At 35.8% G+C, this 23,201-nt stretch overlaps 1 protein-coding gene and 1 non-coding gene across 2 annotated transcripts in view; one reads left to right on the top strand and one right to left on the bottom strand.

Annotated features, from left to right (window-relative positions):
- Positions 1-23,201, top strand: part of CADM2 (cell adhesion molecule 2) — a 325,806-nt gene that overhangs the window by 60,197 nt on the left and 242,408 nt on the right. Inside the window, exon 2 of the mRNA XM_077774848.1 lies at positions 11,739-11,888. Within this exon, the coding sequence (XP_077630974.1) occupies positions 11,739-11,888 (150 nt within the window). The remainder of the gene's footprint in view (positions 1-11,738; positions 11,889-23,201) is intronic.
- LOC144240596 (U6 spliceosomal RNA) lies at positions 2,138-2,246 on the bottom strand. Its single transcript, XR_013337768.1, has one exon. It is a non-coding gene; the product is annotated as a U6 spliceosomal RNA (small nuclear RNA).

Raw genomic sequence — 23,201 nt, 5'->3', positions numbered from 1 at the left:
CGCTGCCCCTCGCTTTTTTGGGCGTGTAAACTCCCCGTACTGGGATCGCAGCCAAAGTTGGTTGCACTCTTCAACCCAGGCCAGTTCTAATCTCCAAATCCCCGTTTGCCTGCCCCGCTGAAGTTGCCTTAGACACAGCTTCCCAGGCAACCTCCTGGGGCAATTCCAGGTCCCCTGCCGAGCTCCGGGGGTGGAGTCAGAATCGCTGCTTCCTTCTCTGGATCGGGCTGGCGCGCATGGGCGGGGGCTTGCCTGCCGGGTGCGCTGAGCCCGCTGGAGTGAGGAAAACCAGGTCCTTCTATGGCTTGTCACCTGAAACACGAACTCGCAGGCAAATTTCCCAGTTTTTAGCTCTTTGCCTTCCCTCTGGAGCCCCAGCCAGCCAGGAGCATGGACGCCCAGTGTCCGCGCGGCTCTTTCAGGGGCCCCAGCCGCCGGGGAGCTACAATGGCGGTAGGCGTGCCACCGCTCTGAAGTTCAGCCGCCTGGAGCCAGCACAAAGAAGCAGTTTGTATGCTCAGCCCCCACCCCCCGGACCAGTTGGCGCGAGGGACCTGGCGTGCTGGTATTTGGCAAGTACAGTCTTTCTCTGCCCCGAGCGGAGGTTTTTCCCCCCGAGCAGAGGTTTTTTCTGTTTCAGACTCTCTCTTTTTCCCCTCTCACTCCCCGTAGAGGGTAGAGGGGGATCGCCTCCAACCCTGGATTCTCTGATCCCGGCCTAATTTTATCTTCCCCGGTTCGCACTCACATTAGAAGGCTCTCTCAGTGGATTCTGCGTCCTTTTTCTCCCAATCTCTCAGGTCTTGTAAGGTTTCCAATGGCTTCAGATCTTTTCTGTGTGATGTATGGGCGCAAGTGCAAGTACGGAGCTCCTTACTCCTCCGCCATGTTGCCCCCTCTTTTCTTCCTTTATATTGGGCCATCTAGCCTGTTGTTTTTCACACACCAGACTCACTAGTTTTTGTTTTGTTTTGCTTTTTTTTTTTGTTTTCAGTTTCTTCAGTAGTCCACCTCTTGCTTAAGATCTTTTACATCAGCTAACTTAGTTTTCTAAATACTGGCCACCTCTCTCCAACATTTTCATCCACTGGCAATTTTTAAATGGCTGGGTCTTTCTCCCCATTTAGGTTTCAGCTAAAAGGTTTCACCACCTTCTTAGCCAGGTCTTTCCTTTATAAATTTGTGTTTTCTTGTTTTACTGTTTATATTTAGGCTATAAGTTCTAAAGATAAAACTTTATTTCTAGACTGTTCATAATTGTATCTCTAGCACTTTCCAGTTGAAACACATTCGAGGCAAAAAGCATGTATTTGTTGAATAAATTAATGTCATGAAGTATATTTTATAACAAAATCCACTACAAATGTGAAGATAAGTTTCAGAAAGCATTAACATTGTATACCTTTGTGTATATAGTTCATATGTCTAATATAAACTTTTTGTATATTATTGGATGACATGTTTGATACCTTATTTTTTCTTACTTGTATCTTATATCTACGACATCTCAAAATTTCCTATTACATCCCACAATCCAAAGAGTGATAATTCAAATAGATGTCTCTGCTGCTCTTTACATAAACATCTTTATTCAATATACCAATGCAATTACTTAAATTTTCTGCAGAGAATAAAATGTGAAAAAAATATTAATGCATAGACAACCTGGCTAATAGTCAATATAATTTTATGGTTGCTGAGTATGCAAAGATGTGGAGCCATCCAAAAGAAAATTATTAACAAAATATTACTCCTGCAAGTAAGTCAAATCACTAATTAGCAACAATAAATTACACAATGATTAATTTGATTTGGATATTTTTTTTATTTGGAATTAGGGAATACCAGCATAAAAACCAGACTGAAGTCCAAGTATCTCTTCAATTTATAGCTTTCGTTTTTCTGTTTATTTATGTAGCTACATTTTGTATTTTTTAAGCAATTATGTATTTGAAATTAGGATTTAATAATACTTTTTTGTTTTCTTGCATTTTTTTTCATTTAGTTTGCTCCTAGAAATGTTATTAGGAATTTTAATTTTCCTCAAGGTTATTATATATTGTAAAATATATTATAATTTAATTTTGTTACTTTCTTTAAATAAATGGACATTCTAAGACCTACTGGTTGAAATAGAAAACATAGGTATCATTTTCCCCCTTCTTACTTGTCGTCGTTGCAGAGAGGCCATGCTTATTTTCTCTGTATCGTTCCAGTATTAGTATGTGTGCTGCCAAAGCAAGCACTCTTTGCCTTTTTTTAGTCTGAGGTTAAAGTTTTTCCAGAAACTTCAATTTTAAACAGTTGTCCCACCCAGTACTTTTTTTTCTGCCAGAAGATTTATTATTGTACATTCAGCACTATATTCCTCACCCTGTCTTTAGAAGAGTCCTACCATCTGTGTGTTCCTTTCCAGAATATTTCCTCCAGGTTGACATCTCAATTTAGAATTTAGTTACGTGATTGAGCTTTCCTGTGAACCAGACTGTGATTGTGGTCATAAATTTCTTTTCTCTGGAAGGCTGCCTCTCAAATGTTCATCAGTTAACAGGTAAAGTTAGTCAGTTCTATCTAGGTCTTGTTCATTCACCCTGAAACCAGTATTCTAGAGAGATAAAATGAATTTATACACACATGATAATTACCATGTAAGTCTATAGGAAGTTATAAAAAAAACTTTAAATTTCTCTTATTCTTTTACAATGCTTTATAGGATGTACAGTTTCCTTTTCATTTTAAAATTATTTCTTTTGCTTTTTATTTTTCCACATTACAATACTTGAAGATACATATGTATAGGAAGAAAAACAGCTTTATGAAAATAAATGTGAACAATTTATCAGGTTCATTTTTTTCTTGAAAAATTATCATGCTCATTCAATAACTTACTATTTCATTTTTTGAGAAAACTCAAAATCCTTTAGAGAATAAATTAAATATAGATAAATTAATTAAAGCAAATACATTTTAATGTCTTTATTTCAAAAACCTATTTCAGTTGCAAAATCCTATATATTTGTATTAATTTAGTCTACTAAGTTCATGATATGTTAACAACTTTTTATTGTTTTATTATATTTATAATAATGATTTTATTTATAGTATATTTATTATTTTTGTTTATTATTTTGTTTATTATTTTTCAGAATAAGAGGCAGAAAAACAGGCAAAGAATGAAAAGAACTGATTATGTACACACATAAGTTTTTTAAATGTTGGGCATTTTTTAAAAAATCAGATAATGTTAAAAAATTTTTTAATGTTTTATTTATTTTTGAGAGAAAGAGACAGAAACCGAGAATGTGTGGGGGAGGGGCTGAGAGCGAGGGAGACACAGAATCTGAAGCAGGCTCCAGGCTCTGGGCTATCTGCACAGAGCCTGCATGAGGGTCACACTCACGAACCGTGAGATCATGACCTGAGACGAAGTCTGACACTTAACCAACTGAGCCACCCAGGTGCCTCTAAAAATCAGATGATGCTTTAAAACATATTAAAGCAATACAACCAGTAAGCAAGGACATAAAACAGCTATAAAATAACATTTCCTAGGATATTATAAATATTATCTGCAATTTAAAATTTTGTAAATTAAGGAAAATATAAATTTTGTGATATGGCTGAGTAATATAAAATTAATGGAAGAAATTGAAGACATATACTTTAGGTAGAAAATATAACTGCTGGGAATATTTATAATACAGAAGGCTAAAGTGTACAATCTCATAAAAACATTTTTGAAAAGTAGGGAAAGGCTCTGATGTTATGTTTCACCTACATTACAAATTTCTTCAGAGCCAGCCCTGATTCTGATAATCAAGAATTGACTCTAATTATAAATCCTATCATAGACACAGCAAATGGTAACTAGTTTTGATATGATGTTATGTAGTTAACTGGGCCACCCACTCACAGTTACTGTGTAGGTTAATTGGAAAGAATCCAATGGTAATCCCATCGGTTTCCTGTTCTGCTGTGAATGTCCAGGAAAACCTATTACCACATTCTGGAAAAGGGAAAGAGAGGTGAAATTTCTACAGGAGAATTATGATTCTCTGGGTCAGGAGCTGTGGGAGCCACTGTAAATCTGAAAGAGCCTTTTGTCATGGATCAGAAGCCAACAAAGGCTCTGGGCCAAACTTTGAGTACACAGAGATTCTGCTCCAGGATTTGGGAGCAGAATGGGTCGTTCACAATGGCCATAGTGAACACCAGAATCTGGTCTACAGGATTGCAAGTGCTGAAGCTGCCAGTTTGGCACTGTTGTGCTCTGATATCAGAAAGAGAAAGCCCTTCCAACCTTCCTGGCCTTGCAAGACCCACTGTCCGCCAGCTTTGTTTCTTCCCTGCCTTGGTCTGGCAGTTGCAATGGAACACAGGTCTCCAAAGTGCTTCCTGTCTCTATGGAAACTGGCAACCAGCACCAGACTGATGGCCATGCTCCATAGTGGCTGGGCACAAGGGTGGCACAGAAGGTGGATACCAGGTGTTGTCCCTATAAGGCAAACTGAATCCTGAAAGGACAGAATCAAAGAAAAATAAATGATGTGGTAGCCTCCAAAAACAGAATACTTAAAGTTTTTCCGACAAACCTAAGAGCTAGAATGAAATTATGGGAAAATTACTAGAGAATTCTAAATATTCGTAAGAACAGAGGGACATTCCAAAAGTGGAAACATTTTGCACTTAGTTATCAGTCTTAATCTTTCCTCCAATTTCCTGTCTCACATGACAGAGCATTTATTGCACTTCTCTTGAGAATTTTAAGCTTGCATTAATAGCATTTGTGCTTTTCAATCTAATAGGCTTTAGTATGCAATATGTGTTTCGGTACACACAACTACTGAGCCACAACTTTCACATTAGAAGGTTATTTGTTTAGAATGCCTTCAGTAATTTAGTGGAAGTAATAGCATGCTGTGTGTGCATTTAGATATATTTTTAGGCTCTAAGCAATAAGAATGATCTTGAACTTTCTAAGATTCAGGCTCTTTGTATAAATCCCAAACCTGTTGATTGAACATAAGAGAGGGAGTGGGGAGGGAAAGAAACACAAAGTTGAGAAGAGTTGAGGGAAAGACCTAAAGCACAGTAAGCTATCTTTTATTTCAGTTAAAAATGGATTGCCTATTTCTGTCGTCTCTTATATTTCAGAACCTTTAGCATATTATATATCTGTTGATACATTTGGCACTTCTGCTTTTCATAACCAAAATATAAGAACCTTAATATTAGTTAGTATTTTGCATTTAAAATAAGGTTCTGGGACCACCAGGGTGACTCAGTCAGTTAAACGTCCAACTCTTGATCTCAGCTCAGGTCGCGATCTCCTGGTTTGTGGTATCAAGCCCTTCTCGGGCTCTGCACCGAAAGCTTGGAGCCTGCTTCAGATTCTCTCCCTGCCTATCCCCTGCATGCACTCTCTGTCTCTCAAAATAAATAAATAAACTTAAAAATAAAATAAAATAAAATGAGCTTCTGGAGAGACACAAAAATATTTAAAAACAAGCCAAAACATTATGTATGCCGTTTGATTCAAATGCTAATAACTCTATTTAATTAAACGATTCTGTAGGCCTCATTGACAGTTTTCATGAAGTATAAATATTTTCTAAAATGAAGGATCAAAATAGGTGGCATTTTCATCTCGTGAGAAGTTCATGCTTTCTTATTGAAAAACTATATCTTAAATTCTCTTCACATCTTGTTTTTATTTGTTCCTCTTCACTGTTGTTAAAGCTTGTTCTTCCTTTGAGAAAGTTGTGCTCATTTTCAGGAAGAAAAATAATGAGGGTCCTCAGTTCCTGTTAAATAGCCCACAAAATTTGATGATTTACCCTGAAAAATCACTGACTGCAACTCACTCTCTCTAAGATGTGCAGAGACTCAACCTCTGCCTGTCTGTCTAGATATATCTCAGGTGATTATTGCTCTTAGTAAGTAAGCACTCATGCACACTGTGCACTGATCCACTATTGTGGCCCACATTTAATCTTTAGCGCAGGGAGACAGATGGAGAAAACCATTGCCTTCACTCATCATCCATTCAGGTGATAGCAAGGCTTGAATGATGCCGGTTTTGGAAGCAGAGCTGTGTTTGGGGATCAGTGTTCAAACATGCGTCTTTGCCTGTCTGCTCTCTTTCAACAATACTGCTGGCTTCAAAGAGCTCCCTTTGCTGCTTTGCCTCTCTATGGTAATGGCACATCACAGCCTGTCAGCAAGGTCGAGGTGGCCATGATCTTAGAATTTGCTTCTTTATGTACTATGTGACAGTGTGCTAGGTTCTGCGTGGTCAGTCAATGAAAGCATTCTTGAAATGTGTGAAGCAAGGACAGCTCGTAACTAACTGAGGTCAACTGAGGCCAACAGGAGTCGAGACTCAGTTCATTTGATTTTGAGTTTGGTAATTCCTAATCTAGACAAGGAAAGGTTTGAACCATTTTTCCCTAAGTATACGAGAAATGGAAACATTGAAGGAATAATGGCAGCTTCTCTTTCTGCTATTTAAAGACAGGGTCAGGAGACCCATCTTTGCAGGCTATTGAATCATTGCTCTTCATTAAAGTGTCTTTCACAGCAATAAATTAGCAAATTGTTTCCATATAACTACTGAAACTAACCTAAATGGTTTTCAAGCACTGATGCTAGTTAGAAATAAACTTGGCAGCCTAAGAAGGTTCAACAGAATAGAGGGAAAAAAGGAGATCATTTAAAGGACTTTTACTGAATAATGGTGTGGGCGGGGAAAAGGACTCTTGGAAAATGATTTGAGGATAAAGGGGGAAATAAGACTGAGGAGACTCAAAAAATGAAGAAAAGAACTTCAAAAATGAACTGTATTGCATTAGAAAGAGTTCATTGGTTTTCAGAAAGAAATAAAAACTTTATTTATGCTAGATGTGCATGTCCCAACAAGAGACAGTCCCAACAAGTCCCAACAAGTCCCAGCTGTCCCAACAAGAGACATCAAAGGTAGCTTTTCCAGTGGTGTTTTATAAATGTTTAACAACTGGCTCTGTGGGGGAAAAAAAAACACTGACTTGCGTTGTTTGCTGATTTCCATAGTGAAAAGGTTCTCAGTGTGGTGATATTCCAGCTACCAAGGCATGTCATTGAGCTTAAAGAGAGAAGAGTTGACTCTCCTGAGCTGGTCTGACTCAGCTCAAGCATATCACAGCTTTTACTTGAATTTCAAGTGTTCCTTCAATTATTAAAAATGGTTGTAAAAGAGGACACCTGAATGGTTCAGTCAGTTGAGCATCTGACTCTTGATTTCAGCTCTGGTTATGATCTCATGGTCTTGGGATCAAGCCCCACACCAGGCCAGTCTGTGCTGGACTTAGAGCCTGCTTGAGATTTTCTGTCCCTCTGCCACTCTTAACAACTTACGTGTTCTCAATCTCTCTCTCTCTCTGTCTCTTTCTTTCAAATAAAAATTAATTGAAAAAAATGTAAAAGTTTTAAATGCATCTTTGAATTGTTTGACTCCAAACTCTATGCTCATTTTATAAGTCACTCAGTTAGAATTAAGTTCACTTTATTTTCAAAGCAGTTTTTTGGTTAAGCCCATGAGGTCTGAAGACAAAGTGCAAGAGTTCAAAACCTAGCTGCTCTGCTTTCTAGCGCTGTGGATGTGGGCATATTATTTAAACTCTTTTTGCATCAGTTCCCACATCTTCAAGGTAGAGATGACAACAAGGTTGGCATGAAACGTAAATCACTGATAAAAGAAATGCACTTAGAATAGTGCCTAGAATATTGTGAAGGCTCAGATAAGTTTAGCTGTATTTTTCTTATATTTACCATTGGCTTAGTGACTGTGAAGGGTGAGATAACAGAGGAAGAGTACTGTTAAAATGGATGTTGATGCAAGGGAAATTGGACGGGGAAGGGAAGAATATGTCCAGTCTCTGAGGTCTGTCTACTTAAAAGGGCTTAGGTAGGGTTTATTATACTTCATACTCAAGAAAAGTTATTATCTTTTGTTTTTTTCCCTTCTGCAGCATAAATTTGGCACAGTCTGTCTTTTTATGTTTCATTTTGGGGGTTGACAATGTTATTAGATGTCTCTTTTCTAGGTCACAATCTGTTATATCTTTAGTACACTCCTTGTGATTTCCAATTAGAACTTAAAATAACTATCTTAAGATATTCTATTAATAAAGGTTTTATAATTTAAATTTTCCATATTTTTTTTTCTTGCCGAAGAATCTCTCCCTCCTTCTGCCCCTCTATTTTGACCATGAACAAATGCTGGCAGACTTAAGTTACTCTGGTCATTTTGTCACAAATCCCCCTATAAATGCCAGCCCCTGCCCTGTGAAGATGCTTCATTTTGGACAATGAACACCCACTGGGAGTTCCAACTCACAATGTAGAATGTTAAGCAATGTAGCTGATTCAAAGGTAAGGAAGACAACCTCAACACCTGCCCTTTAATTAGCTTAGGAATAAGTAAAGGAGACTGATATTTATGCAGATAATGAAAGGGCACAAATACAAGGAGGGGAGGAGGAAAATGATGGACATAAACTGCCTGTAAAAATAGCCAGCTTCTACAATTCTAAATTGGAAATTTTGTTTCCTTTAAATTTGATCATAAACTTGTTTGATAAGAATAACTCCTCGGAAACCTAGGATAGTGCTGAGCTTAGCTAGAGAAAGGATCATTTACAGTAAGGCCCCAAATGGTATGGCCAAAACATCTCACAAATTCTTACAGTTGGGAAAAAATAATGAGTTATATACCTCACCTAGACTGCCTTCTCCCTGGCCATCACACCCTCTCCCAAAGTTTCTGAATTCTGCAGCCTCTTCAGGAAGTTTCTCTTCCTCTGTGCATGTTTCAGATGTTGATTCATACAAGACAAGGCATGTAGTAGGCCGTCTCAAATATTTGATGATTGCACTGCAAATGAATCCTTAATTTGGTAACATACTAATTTTGCTAATTGGGAAAATTGTTAACTTCTTTGGAAAAACTCTCTGAAATTGAATTAAATGACAACCTTGAGCCACAAGGAGTTAAAAGAGAAAAGTAGCTGTGAACCTGATGTTCTCTCCAGGTTATAACCAGAAGTAAAAGGCAATTCAAAGCCCAAGAAGAAGTTTGACTGCCTACAAAACTGGCTTTTGAATTGATTTTGGAAACCACATATCCTAAGGGTATTTAAGATTAGTAGATTCTCCACATGAGTTTGCTCTCTATTGGGAAAAACTAAATTATTTGACTGCAGGGATTTTAGGCTGCAGGTCCCAGGGAACTGAAGTCATAATACTTCAAAGTCAGAATCCACGTGGGGAGAAGATGGAGGCAAGCTGTCCTAATCTCCTACCTGAAACGACAGGTGTAGATGTGCTAGTGTATATACAGGAACTGGCATGTAGAAGACCTGAACAATTATTGCTTCCTTTCCTCTATAGGCCAGTAAAGAAAGATTGAAATAATTGTCCAAAGTGAGTTCTGAATAGGACAGGATATTTAAGAGCACTTGATATTGACATCCTCTGTTACTTGATTTTAATGTTATAACTGAAACTTATGACAGTATAGCTCAGCTAGGTATGCAATTGGAAATTTCATTGTCCAAGGGTTTACTAGTTTATTTTGTTCTTGTTGTCTGATTCACACCTAAGCCAATAGTGATGAAGTTACTATGGCTCAGCAGCCTCTGTGGAAAAATAAGAATAAAATACTGAACTTTCAGAACAAACTCCAAATGGTTCATTGACTTTGTTTCACCATGGAAAATCACTTAACCTCCCAGTGTCAGTTTACCCATCTGTGAAATGAGAAGGGTGAGATTTTCTTATGGGGATGTTTTGAAAATTATTTTGCAAATGCAGTGGATGAAATCATTGTAAGCATCACTGCTCTTATTCCACTTCTTTAAAGAAGCAGATGATATTATTTATGTACCAGTTGATTGTCAAATTGTCATCTGGGGTGAACTGTGTATTCTTATTAGCAGTTGTGTGCTTTTTACTACTTAAAGAATCCCACCTCACCCAGCTTGTTCAATTTATGTTACAACAATACCTGGGAATTTGAGCAAAATATCTTAAAATCATTCTGAGCTTCATATTTACGAGCTGCTCATCTGATATCTCTGGTAATTATTCCTTCTTTCTGTTTTAGCTCATGTTTTCTCTTATGCAGTTTTTCGCCTCACCTCACTTCACAAGATTGATAGTTCTCCACGTTCCCCTGCTAGAGGTCACCTCTGAGCTGAAGGCAAAACACATCCCACTCTGGCTCCTGTTGACTTTTAAGTCAACTATCAAAGAATTTATTCCAGACATCTCCTAACCTCAATTTAAAAACTCCACCCTAAAGATTACAGGGAGATATCCTGGGGAGTTGCCATAGTGACTCTAAGAGGTTGGCATTGAGAAGACAAAGCTACTGATATCAGATTTTATACTTGATAGGCTTAATTATATAACATGGTCATGAACCTCTGTGCTTGTGTCACTTAGGTCTGGAAAGAAATTTTCCCCTTCAGGCTCTTCTGTCTCTTATGGTGCCAATCAACAGGCTTCTTGGTAATAAGATCCTTTATGCCAATAGCTCCAGCATAATCTCAAGTGGTGCTTGTAGTAATGATAGAATCATTACAAAACGAAAGAAGAAAAGGGAAATATATTTCATGGGTGTGATTAAGTCATCATAATGTTCTTGCATATGTAAATTATCCTTGGCTTAATGAACTACCTTGCTCACATAATAGTATTTTAACCTGGCTCTGGAAAGTCATTTTTTACCCATGTTGATAATTGTTACCAGACTCAACAGAGCTCATCTCCAGATCATCTTGCTAGAGTGAAATTTATGTGTTATGTTTCCATGTGCATGAGTTTTGTTTTAACTATTAGAAGTGTTCTTATTCAGTAAAGTTATTATATGAATTATTTTAATAAATTCGTATGATACTTGGGAAGATAGAAAACTTGATTATATTCTAATGACATCCCGTTTGACAAGGGTCATTTGAAATACAAGATTTTTTTTTTCTTGATTATAAAAGAAATATATATTCATTGGGGAAATCAGGAAACAAGGAAAAGGAACAAGGGAGAATATTATCTCTTACCCTAAATTAATCTCTTTAAGGGTTTGATGGATATTCCACAAGATGAACACTTCTTGAAAAATACTTACATTGTTTTCTCCAACACATTTTGTGTTTCTAAAAACAGCTACATCTACAAAAACTCTGGTAGAAATAAGATTCCTTTTTTTAATGTTATCAAAAATTGAATCTAAAGTCTAGTATCCGTATTTCATAGACTTTATTCAGGATTATAAAAGCTGCCAGGGAAATGTCTTGTGTGTTTCCTCTGCTGCTTTAGAGAGTTCAATTCAGCCAAAATTATTCCAGTGACTTATCTTCAAAGATGACTAGAACCACTCCATATGATTAACGCAAGGCCAAAGGAAATTAATGACAATCATGTTACTATTTGCATATAAATCTTCATGTGTGCCTAGGAGGAAAAGAAGGTTTCCTGGAACATATAAGGGAGTCTGAAGGAGTCTTTATCATATGTCAAAATGGTTGTCCTCTGATTAAGGATTTTCAATTATTTTTTTCTGTCTTTTCATAATACATAGTTATGTTGTTTGGTTGGTTTAAATTTTATTTGGAGTGAGAAGTTAAGCCCAGTGTAGCTCTTGGGAAGTTAATCATTTTATAACTCTCATTTAATCAACATTTTCTTTAATCCCCTTTTAGGCAGCCAAGGGCAGTTTCCACTAACACAGAATGTAACGGTTGTTGAAGGTGGAACTGCGATTTTGACCTGCAGGGTTGATCAAAATGATAACACCTCCCTCCAGTGGTCAAATCCAGCTCAACAGACTCTGTACTTTGATGACAAGAAAGGTGAATACATTTTCTTTTAAATGTTTTAATCATATTCTGAAATATCCTAATTATAATGAATTTATATTTTCTAAGATGATTCAAATTATTCGTTTTGATTACCAAACTGCTGCTGCTTGTATTTATTTAAACATGTTAAATATTAAATACTTTAGTTTGCAAGTCATAAACACTAAAGATAACCCATGCCCATGTCAACTTTTTAATAAAATAAACAGTTTCAGTTCTGTTTCAAAAAAATGTTTTATGCCTTCTCTTAACCATTATCTTCTCTCTAGATATCATATTTTGTCATTCCTGTAATTGTCTTGTGTATAGATTAAATACTTTTTCCTCACTCCAGGTGATATAACTTTTTAAAAAAATTAACCTTAGTCTAATATATTTAGAAGATGCATGATTTTGCAAAGTTTTGTGACTTTATTCTTATGAATGGGCTTGAGAGTATGAATTGTAGAACCTGTTCCCATAATAAGTTTAAGTATCTCCATGTTTCAAAATAAACCAAAATTAAAAAGCTGTATTTACTTCAAGTTGAGTTAGACTTCATTAATTAACTGGGTTCCTAATTGGATGATAGATTTTGATTAAACTTTTACGGAAAGTAATGAAATTCATACTATTTAATTCTAGCAAACAACTAAAAGTATACACTGAATTTCCAAAACTTCATCCATTATTATAAGCACAGGGGCAGGGTGGGAGGGAAGTGAATTCATGAACTGTAATAAAAACATGGAGCTGTTGTTTAGATAATTTAAATATATAGAATATAAATATCTATATATCAGCTATTTATCATGGTCTTAATATCCGGATTTATTATGAATCTGTGTAGGTAACAGTAAGAAAATTAGAAACCAGCTCCATTTTAATTATTAAAGTGTAGTCAAATTAGTCTAATAAGTGTTCCCACTCCTCCTAAGATAGAAATTCACTATGTGTTTTACCTTGCTGTAGGTTTTCCTCTTTGATGTACTCCAGATTTAAAATGAAAATTTTATGGGGCACCTGAGGCTCAGTCAGTTAAGCATCTGACTTAGGCTCAGGTCATGATCTCCTGGTTTGTGAGTTTGAGCCCTGCATCGGGCTCTGTGCTGACAGCTCAGAGCCTAGAGCCTGTTTCGGATTCTGTGTCTCCCTCTCTCTCTGCTCCTCTTATGCTCATGCTCTGTCTCTCTCTGTCTCTCAATAATAAATAAACATTAAAAAAATAAATAAAAATAAGATGAAAATTTTAATTCATTTTAAACTTTAATATATAATGAAAGATTGGTTAAAAATCTAATTTATTGACTCAACAAAATATTTTTGAGGTTTCCTTTGTAAAAGGCATTAGAGTTAGTAAACAATCAGATAAAATATCTGTCCTTATAGATACATACAGCCTAGTAGGGGACAGACAATAAACATGTGAACAAAATATATTTTAGAGTACATTATTAGGGGACAAGTATTCTCTATCTCTATATGTAAATAGATGCATAGATGATAACTATCTGCAGAGAGCGAAGGAAAGAGAGAGAGATGGAGTGTGAGGGAGGAAGAGTGAGACTTTAAGAAACTAGCTCAAGTGATTGTGGAGGCTGGCAAGTCTGAAATATACACGGTAGGCCAGCAGACTGGAGACCCAGGGAAGAGTCTATATTGGAGCCCACATCTCCAGACTGGAGACAAAATCCCTTCTTCCAGGGACCTCACGTGTTTCCTCTTAAGGCTTCAACTGATTGAACAAGACCACATTATGCAGGGTAATCTGCTTTACTCAAAGTGTATTGACTTCAGTGTAACCTCATATAACCAAATATACCTTTACAGCAACATCCAGATTGGCATTTGACCAAATATCTGGATACTGTGGCCTAATTAATTAGTTGTCACATAAAGTTAAGTATCACAGAGGGTCAGACTAGCATTTCTATAGAATTATATTACTTAGAAAGACATTTTATTTATTGTTTTAGGGATGCCTGAGTGGCTCAGTCTGTTGGGCGACCGATTTTGTCTCAGGTCATGATCAGCCCCCATCAGGGCCTGTGCTGACAGCTCAGAGCCTGGAGCCTGCTTCAGATTCTGTGTCTCCCTCTCTCTCTGCCCCTCCCCCATGTGTGCTTTGATTCCATCTCTCTCAAAAATAAATAAATGTTATTTTTTTAAGTAAAAGACAAATGCAGCAGATTTCACTAAAGGTCATATATTTATAGGAACACAGGGGAGGAATGGGATAAATGTCTCACAGTTATGTGAGATTTAAAGTTAATATTGGGATTTAAAAATATTGGGACTTAAATATTGGCCAAACTTAAAGCCAGTGTGCTGACTCCATATTTGTATTTTGCATGTTTTGATTAAGAGTGTTTGATGTGAAATCACTCATATTTAACAGGGACCAGTAGTCATAGAGATTACTTTTGTTTCCTTTTGTTTGTTTGTTTGGTTGGTTGGTTTTTTTTTTTTTTAACTTTAAGAATATTTTAAAGAGTCTGGAAATGAATTTTAAAACCTTCATCTGCTAAACACTCACTCTAGCCATATTCATGTAATTTTAATTCTTATTAATATTGTTGATTATTTAATGCTTCTGATTAAGGACTCTTTTATACCATCTAGAAGTCTTTAACCATACTTTATGAGAGTATAAAATATCTCTTTTCAATTTGAAAAATATAAGAAATATCTAATGTGATAGTTTAAAGCTTATTTAAAGAAAGGGTATTATTCAAGGGTAAAATGTGATTTAATGAGTTAATTACTTACAATTTCATAAATAAAACCTCAAAAAATAGCTTGTATTTCAACTATTTTCAATGGGAATAAACGTTGTATAAGTGAACATGAAGCTTAAAGACTTCCTTTGATTTCACTGGTTCTTAGTAAAAAATATGTCTAAGTTTTATCATGCTAATATTATATAAGCTTATATTTGGTTTTAAATTTACTAGTGCTTTTGGAGTAGTGATGGCACAGATCCTTTAAAAAATGTGTCAGTGTTTACTTTTCTTTGCTCCTTTATGGTGTTTGAAGGAATTTGTGGTTGTTTAAATCAAGTGATCTCTGTTGCTTTTCAAAGAATGAAGTCACATTAGTTAAAAAAGAAAATACATAAAAGTCACACAGAGATTGAACAAACTCTTTTTGCTTTTAATATTAGTTGATTACAAGTATTTGTGAATAAAAATTTAAACATATATGCCCAAATATAAGGTGATATCAATTTTAAGTAAGTCTCTTGTTTTCCCAATGATATAAAGCAAGAGAAAATGTTTTAGGGGGAATAGTCATTTAAAGATGCTCATAGAACAATGAAATATATAGCTATACTATTTAATTTGTTGATTTGATTATATGTGCATATTTAAACTAATATAAAAACATATATTCATTTAGAGTTATTGCTTTTCCATCCTGGCATTTAATGAAATGATCTTACTTAGCAGTGCTTTTTCAAAATGTAGGACAGTATCAATGAGAAATTTGTCCCAAGCAACACTATGATTTTTTATGACACCAGAACAATTTTTTGCTGTCCATTCATCCTGCAAGAGTATAGTAATGATCTCCACTATGTAACAACTTAGTGTCCTGTTTTTTAAGGAGGTCTTTGAGAGTCATGTTTACAGTGACATCTACAATGGTGAGGTCAAATCCTCAGGCACAAAAACAAAATCTATACAAAATGTCTTTGCTTCTTTTTTCAGTGATTCTATAAGTTATCCTTCGTAGAACATCTAAAACTAGAATCGATTCAGGGCATTTCAAGCTAATGTGTCTTAGGATCCTGATGAAAAAAAAAAAAAAGAAAGCTTGTAATACAAGAAATACAAAGACTTAAAAATAAGGCAGCCCCTCTTTCCTGAGGAATAATTATAGTGAGAAAAATTCATCATGTTACATTTGGGATATATACCAACATATTCCTGCATATTATTGCTATAAAATAGCAATATCTAATCATATGAATTGTTGTAGTGTCCCCTTGCTTTATTTCATTTTTTTCTTTACCGATTACCAAGGAGGCTTAGAGTTAATGCTGAAAAAAACCTGTGTGTGTGTGTGTGTGCGTGTGTGTGTGTGTGTGTGTGTATGTGGTGTGTGTGTGTGTGTGTGGTATAGCCAGTTTCTATTTTTCATATTAGACTATTTCTATTCTAACTCTATTATGGTTTTAGAAGTCTATTGCCACAGAGTAACAGAAAGTTGTGCACAAATAAATGGCCATCTAACATGTGTGTTTCCTCACAAGTCATTGGTTCAGTTCCTTTGTGATGTCTCAGTGGAAGGGATCCTTGACAGTGATGTCCATCAAATGCAAGAGTTTGAAAATGAAAGCATTTTTTGACAATGCCAAATCACGATTTGTCCCACATCATCTTTTTGTCCTCATTTACCTGCCTCGCCTCGATCCTAAAGCTTACCTTGAGCAAACAAACATGCTACATTGTGGCAGAGCCTAAGTACAGAAGTTAAGCATGGGTTAGCATGACTAAAGTAACACACACATGCTGTGCAAGTAACAAATGCTCAGGAGAACAATAGAGAAAACGAGTGATTGTCTGTGTCTCTGATCGCACCACCTTTTGCAGGTGGCTGCTGCTGTTGAATAAAGGCTCCCTTCTTAATTCTGTGCTTATTTCTGTCTCATATTATGTTTCCTATTGTTTTCAGGAGCTTTCAAAACAGAATGTTTCAAGGGTATACAGTATCACAGTGTTTTAATTGTGTCTCAGATGCTTTTAAAATGCAGCTGAGGTTGGGGCGCCTAAATGCTCAGTCGGTTAAGTGCTGACTTTGATTCCTGCTCAGGTCATGATCTCAGCCATTGGTGGGGTTGAACCCTGCTTTGAGTCCCATGTAGGGCTTTGTGCTGAGAGTGCAGAGCCTGCTTGGGATTCTCTTCTCCCTCCGCCCCCCGCCCTTCCTCAGCTTGTACTCTCTCTCTCTCTTAAAATAAATAAACACTAAGAAAAGCAACTGAGGATGAAAAGCTTTGAGTTAAGTCAATTTTCGTATGAGCTCTGTATCTCTAAGCTTAGGTTTTGTACTGACATACATTATTGAGAAGGAAGGGAGAAAAGGCAAGAGAGCAAGTGGCCCAGAATGAACAAGTGCTTCTTATTGACACTGCTACTGCCTCTATGAGTCCCAAGACATGTTCTGAGAAGTTTTTCATGCCACCCAGAGATACAGGTCTGCAAGGGCCCTTCCAGCCTATGAGGGCTGAACAAAGAACTCAGGATGGCAGCCCATTGGCCCAGTTAGAATTGGAAAACCTTTCTTGTTTACTTGGAATTATTAGCTAAAGAAAAACACGCTGTAGGTGGACAGTTGATGATCAGCTAAAGGAGAATTAAGCTGAAGCCTTTTCCTGGTATTCTCTGTCATGGAGGTTATATGTGAATATTCAGGAGTCTCTTCGCAGATGGAGATAGGTATCCAGAGAGAATTGGCTAAAGTGAAACTAATATCATAAGATTTCTCATTCAGGTAAAATAAGGGAGAAAGCAGTGAATATGGTGATAAAAAAAATGGGCTTTTGCTACCTTGAACACATTTAATATGATCAGTAGCTTCCTTATTTACAAGTGAAAAATTACAGATCAAACTCTCAAGGATATTTGTCCACAGGCATTCAGCAAATGATGGGTAGTGAAGACATTTGAATCCAGGTGTGGCCTCTGTCAGTTTTCACCAGAATGCCCCTGAGAACAAAGGCACCTGGCACCCGGTTGGCTTAAGTATAACCCAAGTGGCCTCTGCCATTGATAATGGCAGCTGCCTTTTAGCTAAAGAGCAGGAGTTCCTTTTAAAATGTTGAAGACATACATAGAGTAAGACAGAGGGATAAATTATAGTCAGCACTGCCCAAGAGAATTTTCCATAACAAGGACAATGTTCTATATCTGTGCAGAACAAAATTCTGTAGCCAGCAGTCACAAGTTAATATTTAAATTTAACTTAAATAAAAATTAAATAAAATAACAAATTAGTTTCTCAGTCACACTGGCCACATTTCATGTACTCAACAAGCATGCGTGGCTGGTAGTTACTATTTTGAGAAGCACAGTCCTAAATGTTGATACACAGTCCTAAATGTTGATTCACTCTTTAGTTGCCACAATAGACTTGTGTAATTCACCTCAGCTAGTGGAATATGTATTTTCCAACTGAGAAAACTCTAGGTCATCATACAAACATAGTGAATATTATATAAATGAATTTTTGCTCTTTAAATTGCATAGCTTTAATGGGGACATTGTAGCATCGGACACAGGAGTCAGATCTGGCTTCTAATCCTGCTTCTGACACCAATTAGCAGAGTAATAAAAGGGGTTCATCAACACCTAACCAATCAGATATTCCAGTGGTTGAATCAGTACTGCATTTTAAACAATTTCCCTGTCTATTTTCTGTGTATCGGCACACCAAAAATCATTAACCTATGAAGTAGATATTTAATTACATTTCCATTTCATTTCTGCATAGTTGCTATAGGAAGCCTTTTTTTTTCTATAACAAGAACCTGCATATATAAATAGAAAATAAAAATTAAGAGGATGATTTTGCAGATTCTTATGGGTCAGGGAGACTGAGACTAGACATAACAAACTCATTCAGTTGCATGTTCCCCTTCTCTTTCTTTTTACACCAATCTTGCCCCATCTGTTATAAATAGTAAGTAAGCATTTGGAATAGAGTGGGTATAAGGAGACAGAGATAATAGGGAGTGGAGTTCATTGAAACACCGCAGGAATGCCATGTGGCATTTGGCAATGGAAATAAAAAAATCAATTATGTCACTGCGTCTGTTTCTCTTCAGGTGTGGGGAAAAAAAACAGTTGAAGTACTACAATCTGATCACTTAATGCTCAGGAAAAAAACACTTCAATTCCTGCCTAGTATTGACAAAAAATACCGTGGACAAACATCTCCAGGGGTGCATAGTGTATGCATTAAACAGACATATCTCTATGTGCTTGTATTTGTTTTGATATAAAAATATAAAATACATAACATTTTGTGACGTTTCTCTTCACAGTAACTTTGCTTTTTTCAGTTATGTTTGAACGATTCTCAAATATTTCCTGAAGGAAATTTCATTACTGAAGGAATGAAAATAAAATTTTATTAAGGGCATAGCCAAACATCACAGGTGTTAATTATCTAATTATTCTGCTGGTAATTTTACATTAATACTGGGGGCATTGGGGGAAAAAGAACATGAATAAGGTGTCTTAGAACAAGGAATGATAAAGAGAAGAAAAATGAGATGAACCTCAAATGAAAGTACAGGATTTCCTGGCTCCATGCCAACCAGCACCACCTGACAGTGTCTGTACCCATGACTGGTTTCCATCAATGTGACAGACTGTAAAATATTAAAGATTAACTCTATAAGGCAGGTATTCAAGTGGCCAATATTACCCTTCTTTTTTGCTTTCTTAAAATATTTTTTTCAAATAATATGTATAAGTTACAATAAAGATATGGAACTAATGATGACAATTTAAAGGTACACAATACAAAATTTTTAATAACCTTTATATTTGCATTTTCTCACTAAATTCACAACAACCCTGTACAGTGGGCAGTCCCCTTTACTATACAAAGTCCCATTTTATATATGCAGATGTGAATACCTTGAGTAGTAAATGACAAGACAATGATGAGCCTGAGTTTTCTTATGATGAACCTAATTCACTTTATGCTGGATCATTCTAGTAAGGGCTTCATTTTATTTTGGATTTTTTGTTTGTTTTAATTTCCTGTGGAAATGATCACCCCTTTGAAGTCTTTACTCCAAAGTGGCCTTCTTAGTAGTGGATCTCCTGAGCCCACTTTATTTCATATTTCAGCCCCATCAGACCACAGTCATTTCATATGCATTAACAGATTTCCTAGCAAATGCATGCATATTAAATGAATATGTGAATCAAGTTACCATTAAAAAATATATTCATGAGCTAATAAAGAATGAACACACTATTTACAGATAGATAGAGGCATAAGTAAAGGAACTGTTCAAGAGAATGCAGCACCCAGGAGCCAGCAATGGTAGGAAACCAGCCTACCCTTGGACCTGAAGGGGGGACGAAGAAGCAACAACTATGATTGTGAGAGAAGCTTCTGGTTAGAAGCTATGGCTGATTCAGAAGGGGAGCCTGTAGTAATATGCCAACTGATGTCTCTTCTGATTTCTTGACAATGCTTTCCGTGGTCTGAGCCCAAATGGAATTCATAGGTCAAAGGATCATGGGTAGGTTTTTCTCCTAGAGCAAAGACCAGGAACAGAAACCAATATAACTGGAAGGATATGCAGGAAGTAACCATTACTGCCTACCATGTGCAAACAGAAATATCTTCCTATCCAGTTTTCAGTAAAGATAATTTGTAAGGAAAACCTTGCATCACTCTACACTCATGACTACCTTCAATAAAATTATTTCTTTGGAGGAGAAATAAGTAACATCACAGTTTCCAAAACATATTAATCTTTTCAATGTTATATTCTTCAAATTTAATATATATGTTAAACTCTGTGTTAATAAATTTTACAAAGAAACAATTTCCTTTCAGTTAATCTGCTAATGAAAATGCCATTATTGGAAATTTTCATTAAGCATAAGCAAAATCTTCAGTTGTGTATAATATACTTTTAAGTTTATTGACTCTAGTGTAGTTTAAGTCCAGCATTTTCAATAGAAACATAGATAATCATATACATTATAAATTTTACTGGTTATATAGTAGATTAAGTTATAATAGCATCAAGATTTGGAACTTGGACATTCAAAATCACATAGGTATACCTGAATGCTTTCAGCAAATGTTAATTTTTGGATATTTTGGAATTCAGCATAATTTCCATAATTGATATTATATTTTAGAGAAACTAGGTTTTACTAATATTACTACTTTTTCATAATGCTTTTATTTTAAAATAAAAGTGAAATATAATACAAGTAAATCAGGTAAATGTAGGTCTTGGAGAATGAGCAAGTTCTGAATTAAGTGCTCTTAGTTATTGTACATTGCACTAACATTTTTTTAGCAAAACCCTACAAAGAGAAAACTAATTGAATATTTTATTCTACCTTCTGATGATTAGCTTGTGTATCCATCCATTCATTAAATACTTGCTAACTATCTAAAGTGTGATAAGTACTATGCTAGGTTGTTAATAGTTATTGTAGCTAATTGATTTTTGAGTACTCTTTTCCATGTTGACTAGAGCTACTTGAAAGAAAGTTTGTCTTGGTTAGAATTAGATTTCCTTTATCTTCTAATTATATATGTTTCTGGAAACATAGTTTATAAGTATATTAATATGTTAGTAAGATATATAAAGTCAGTACATAATCAGGATTTATTAAAATGATCATAAACCACCTGAGGAATAACACTTTTTATGATCATGTCCATAGAAGTGGGATGATGGCTAGAGTCAGGCTAGGTGGATAGTCACCACCATTGTGTTAACTATTTCCATCTCCCAAACCAATTTAAAAAATAATGACCAACCAAATTTTAGGAAAATGCTTTGGTATCTTTTGTGCTATTTCAGATCCTTGATTTGGGGAATTACTAGTTACTAAAGAAAGGAGATTTCACTAAATAAATGCCCTTATTCTATAAATGTCTAAGCAGATTTAATTTTTAAAAGATTTCTAAGTCTCGATTTCAGTTCAATTCTATGAAACACCACTATGTCCCAGGAATTATCCTGGGCATTGGAACTACTAAAATAAATAGAACGTGGATTTTGACCTCAAGTAGCAAGTTGTTATGTATTGTCTATATAATAGAAATGGTGTGTGATATAGGGGGAATGTATTGGGTCAAGCATTCTACAGGTAGGTAAATGCAATTCTACTTACTTCATAGTAAGCTTCATCATTGAGGAAGTAAAATTCCCAAATAATTGGTAACTATGTCTTCCGTGAGCCTAGGTAAAAATAATTTCACATGACTGACTATACTTTTTGGCTGAAATGAGTTTATTTAAATAAATAGTTATAAATAAACTATTATGTATTATTTGTCAAATATGTTAAGTAATGGTGTACTGCACAGGGACTTGATGTCCTGGTGACATACTGATATGGTATCTGTGTTGAACAGCCTTTTAATCAGGGTCTGAACACAGACCATAGAGAATGTAAGATGTAAGATATCCTAACATTTTTAAGTAAGTTTCAAACTAGTATTGACATTATAGTTCTTGGTAAGTAAAAGAAAATCATAACAGTATCAAAATATGCTGTCCATAATGTATAAATTTAATTCTATTTATAATAACATAATTTTGATTTATGACGATATAATTCTATTTAGGTAAAACATAATGTTAAAGGTTTTACTATTTAGGAGCACCTGGGTAGCTCAGTCGCTTAAGCACCCAACTTTGGCTCAGGACATAATTTTACAGTTTGTGCTGTCAGCACAGAGCCTACTTTGGATTCTCCATTCCCGTCTCTGCCTTTCCCCAGCTCACAGTCCCTCTTTAAAAATAAACAAAAAATTTTTTAAATTTTACTATTTACTTTTAGTGTTTTTGCCCATTCTATGATTTTCTTAATAATTTATAACAGACTTTTGGGGCGCCTGGGTGGCTTAGTCCGTTAAGCGTCCGGCTTTCGCTTAGGTCATGATCTCTCAGTTCGTGGGTTCGAGCCCTGCGTCGGGCTCTGTGCTGACTGCCAGCTCAGAGCCTGGAGCCTGTTTCAATCTGTGACTCCCTCTCTCTCTGACCCTCCCCTGCTCACACTGTCTCGCTCTCTCTCTCTCTCTCCTAGAAATAAATAGAAAAACATTAAAAACATTAAAAAAATAATTTATAACAGACTTTGAGACAATAATATCCCCACCTGTGGTGAATCTACATTGTAGAAATGGTGCTATTTTTTTCTTTTTTTTTGAGTTTGAGACTGATGAAAATTTAGCCCTAGAACACTAACATAAAGATCATTCCACTCAAAAACATAGTCAACTACATTTGTCTCTCCTAGTTTCAAAAATCCCGGTAGAGAGAAATGGATTGGTTCAGCTCACATTAGGTGCTTCCAGTGTGCTTTGCAATATAACTACAGGTGGGGCCACTGAGCCAAGCAATCACTATAATTTACATTTTCTACATTCAATAAATCTAATATTCAATACGTTCAGTGTGTAGAATCTAGGTAGAATATTCTCTCCTGAAAGAGTCATATTTTATGAAAAGAACTTCAGCACAAATACTGAATGAATAAGGAACCTCTATTTCAAATATTACTACTTAGATTTCCCTAATTAGAATAACTTCTTTTTAACCTGACT

The sequence above is a fragment of the Crocuta crocuta genome, unplaced genomic scaffold, assembly GCF_008692635.1.
Source record: "Crocuta crocuta isolate KB4526 unplaced genomic scaffold, BGI_CrCroc_1.0 scaffold6, whole genome shotgun sequence".
In the NCBI taxonomy this organism is placed as follows: domain Eukaryota; kingdom Metazoa; phylum Chordata; class Mammalia; order Carnivora; family Hyaenidae; genus Crocuta; species Crocuta crocuta.
The sequence above is the reverse complement of the archived record's forward strand: the minus strand, read 5'-3'. Positions and strand labels throughout refer to the sequence as shown.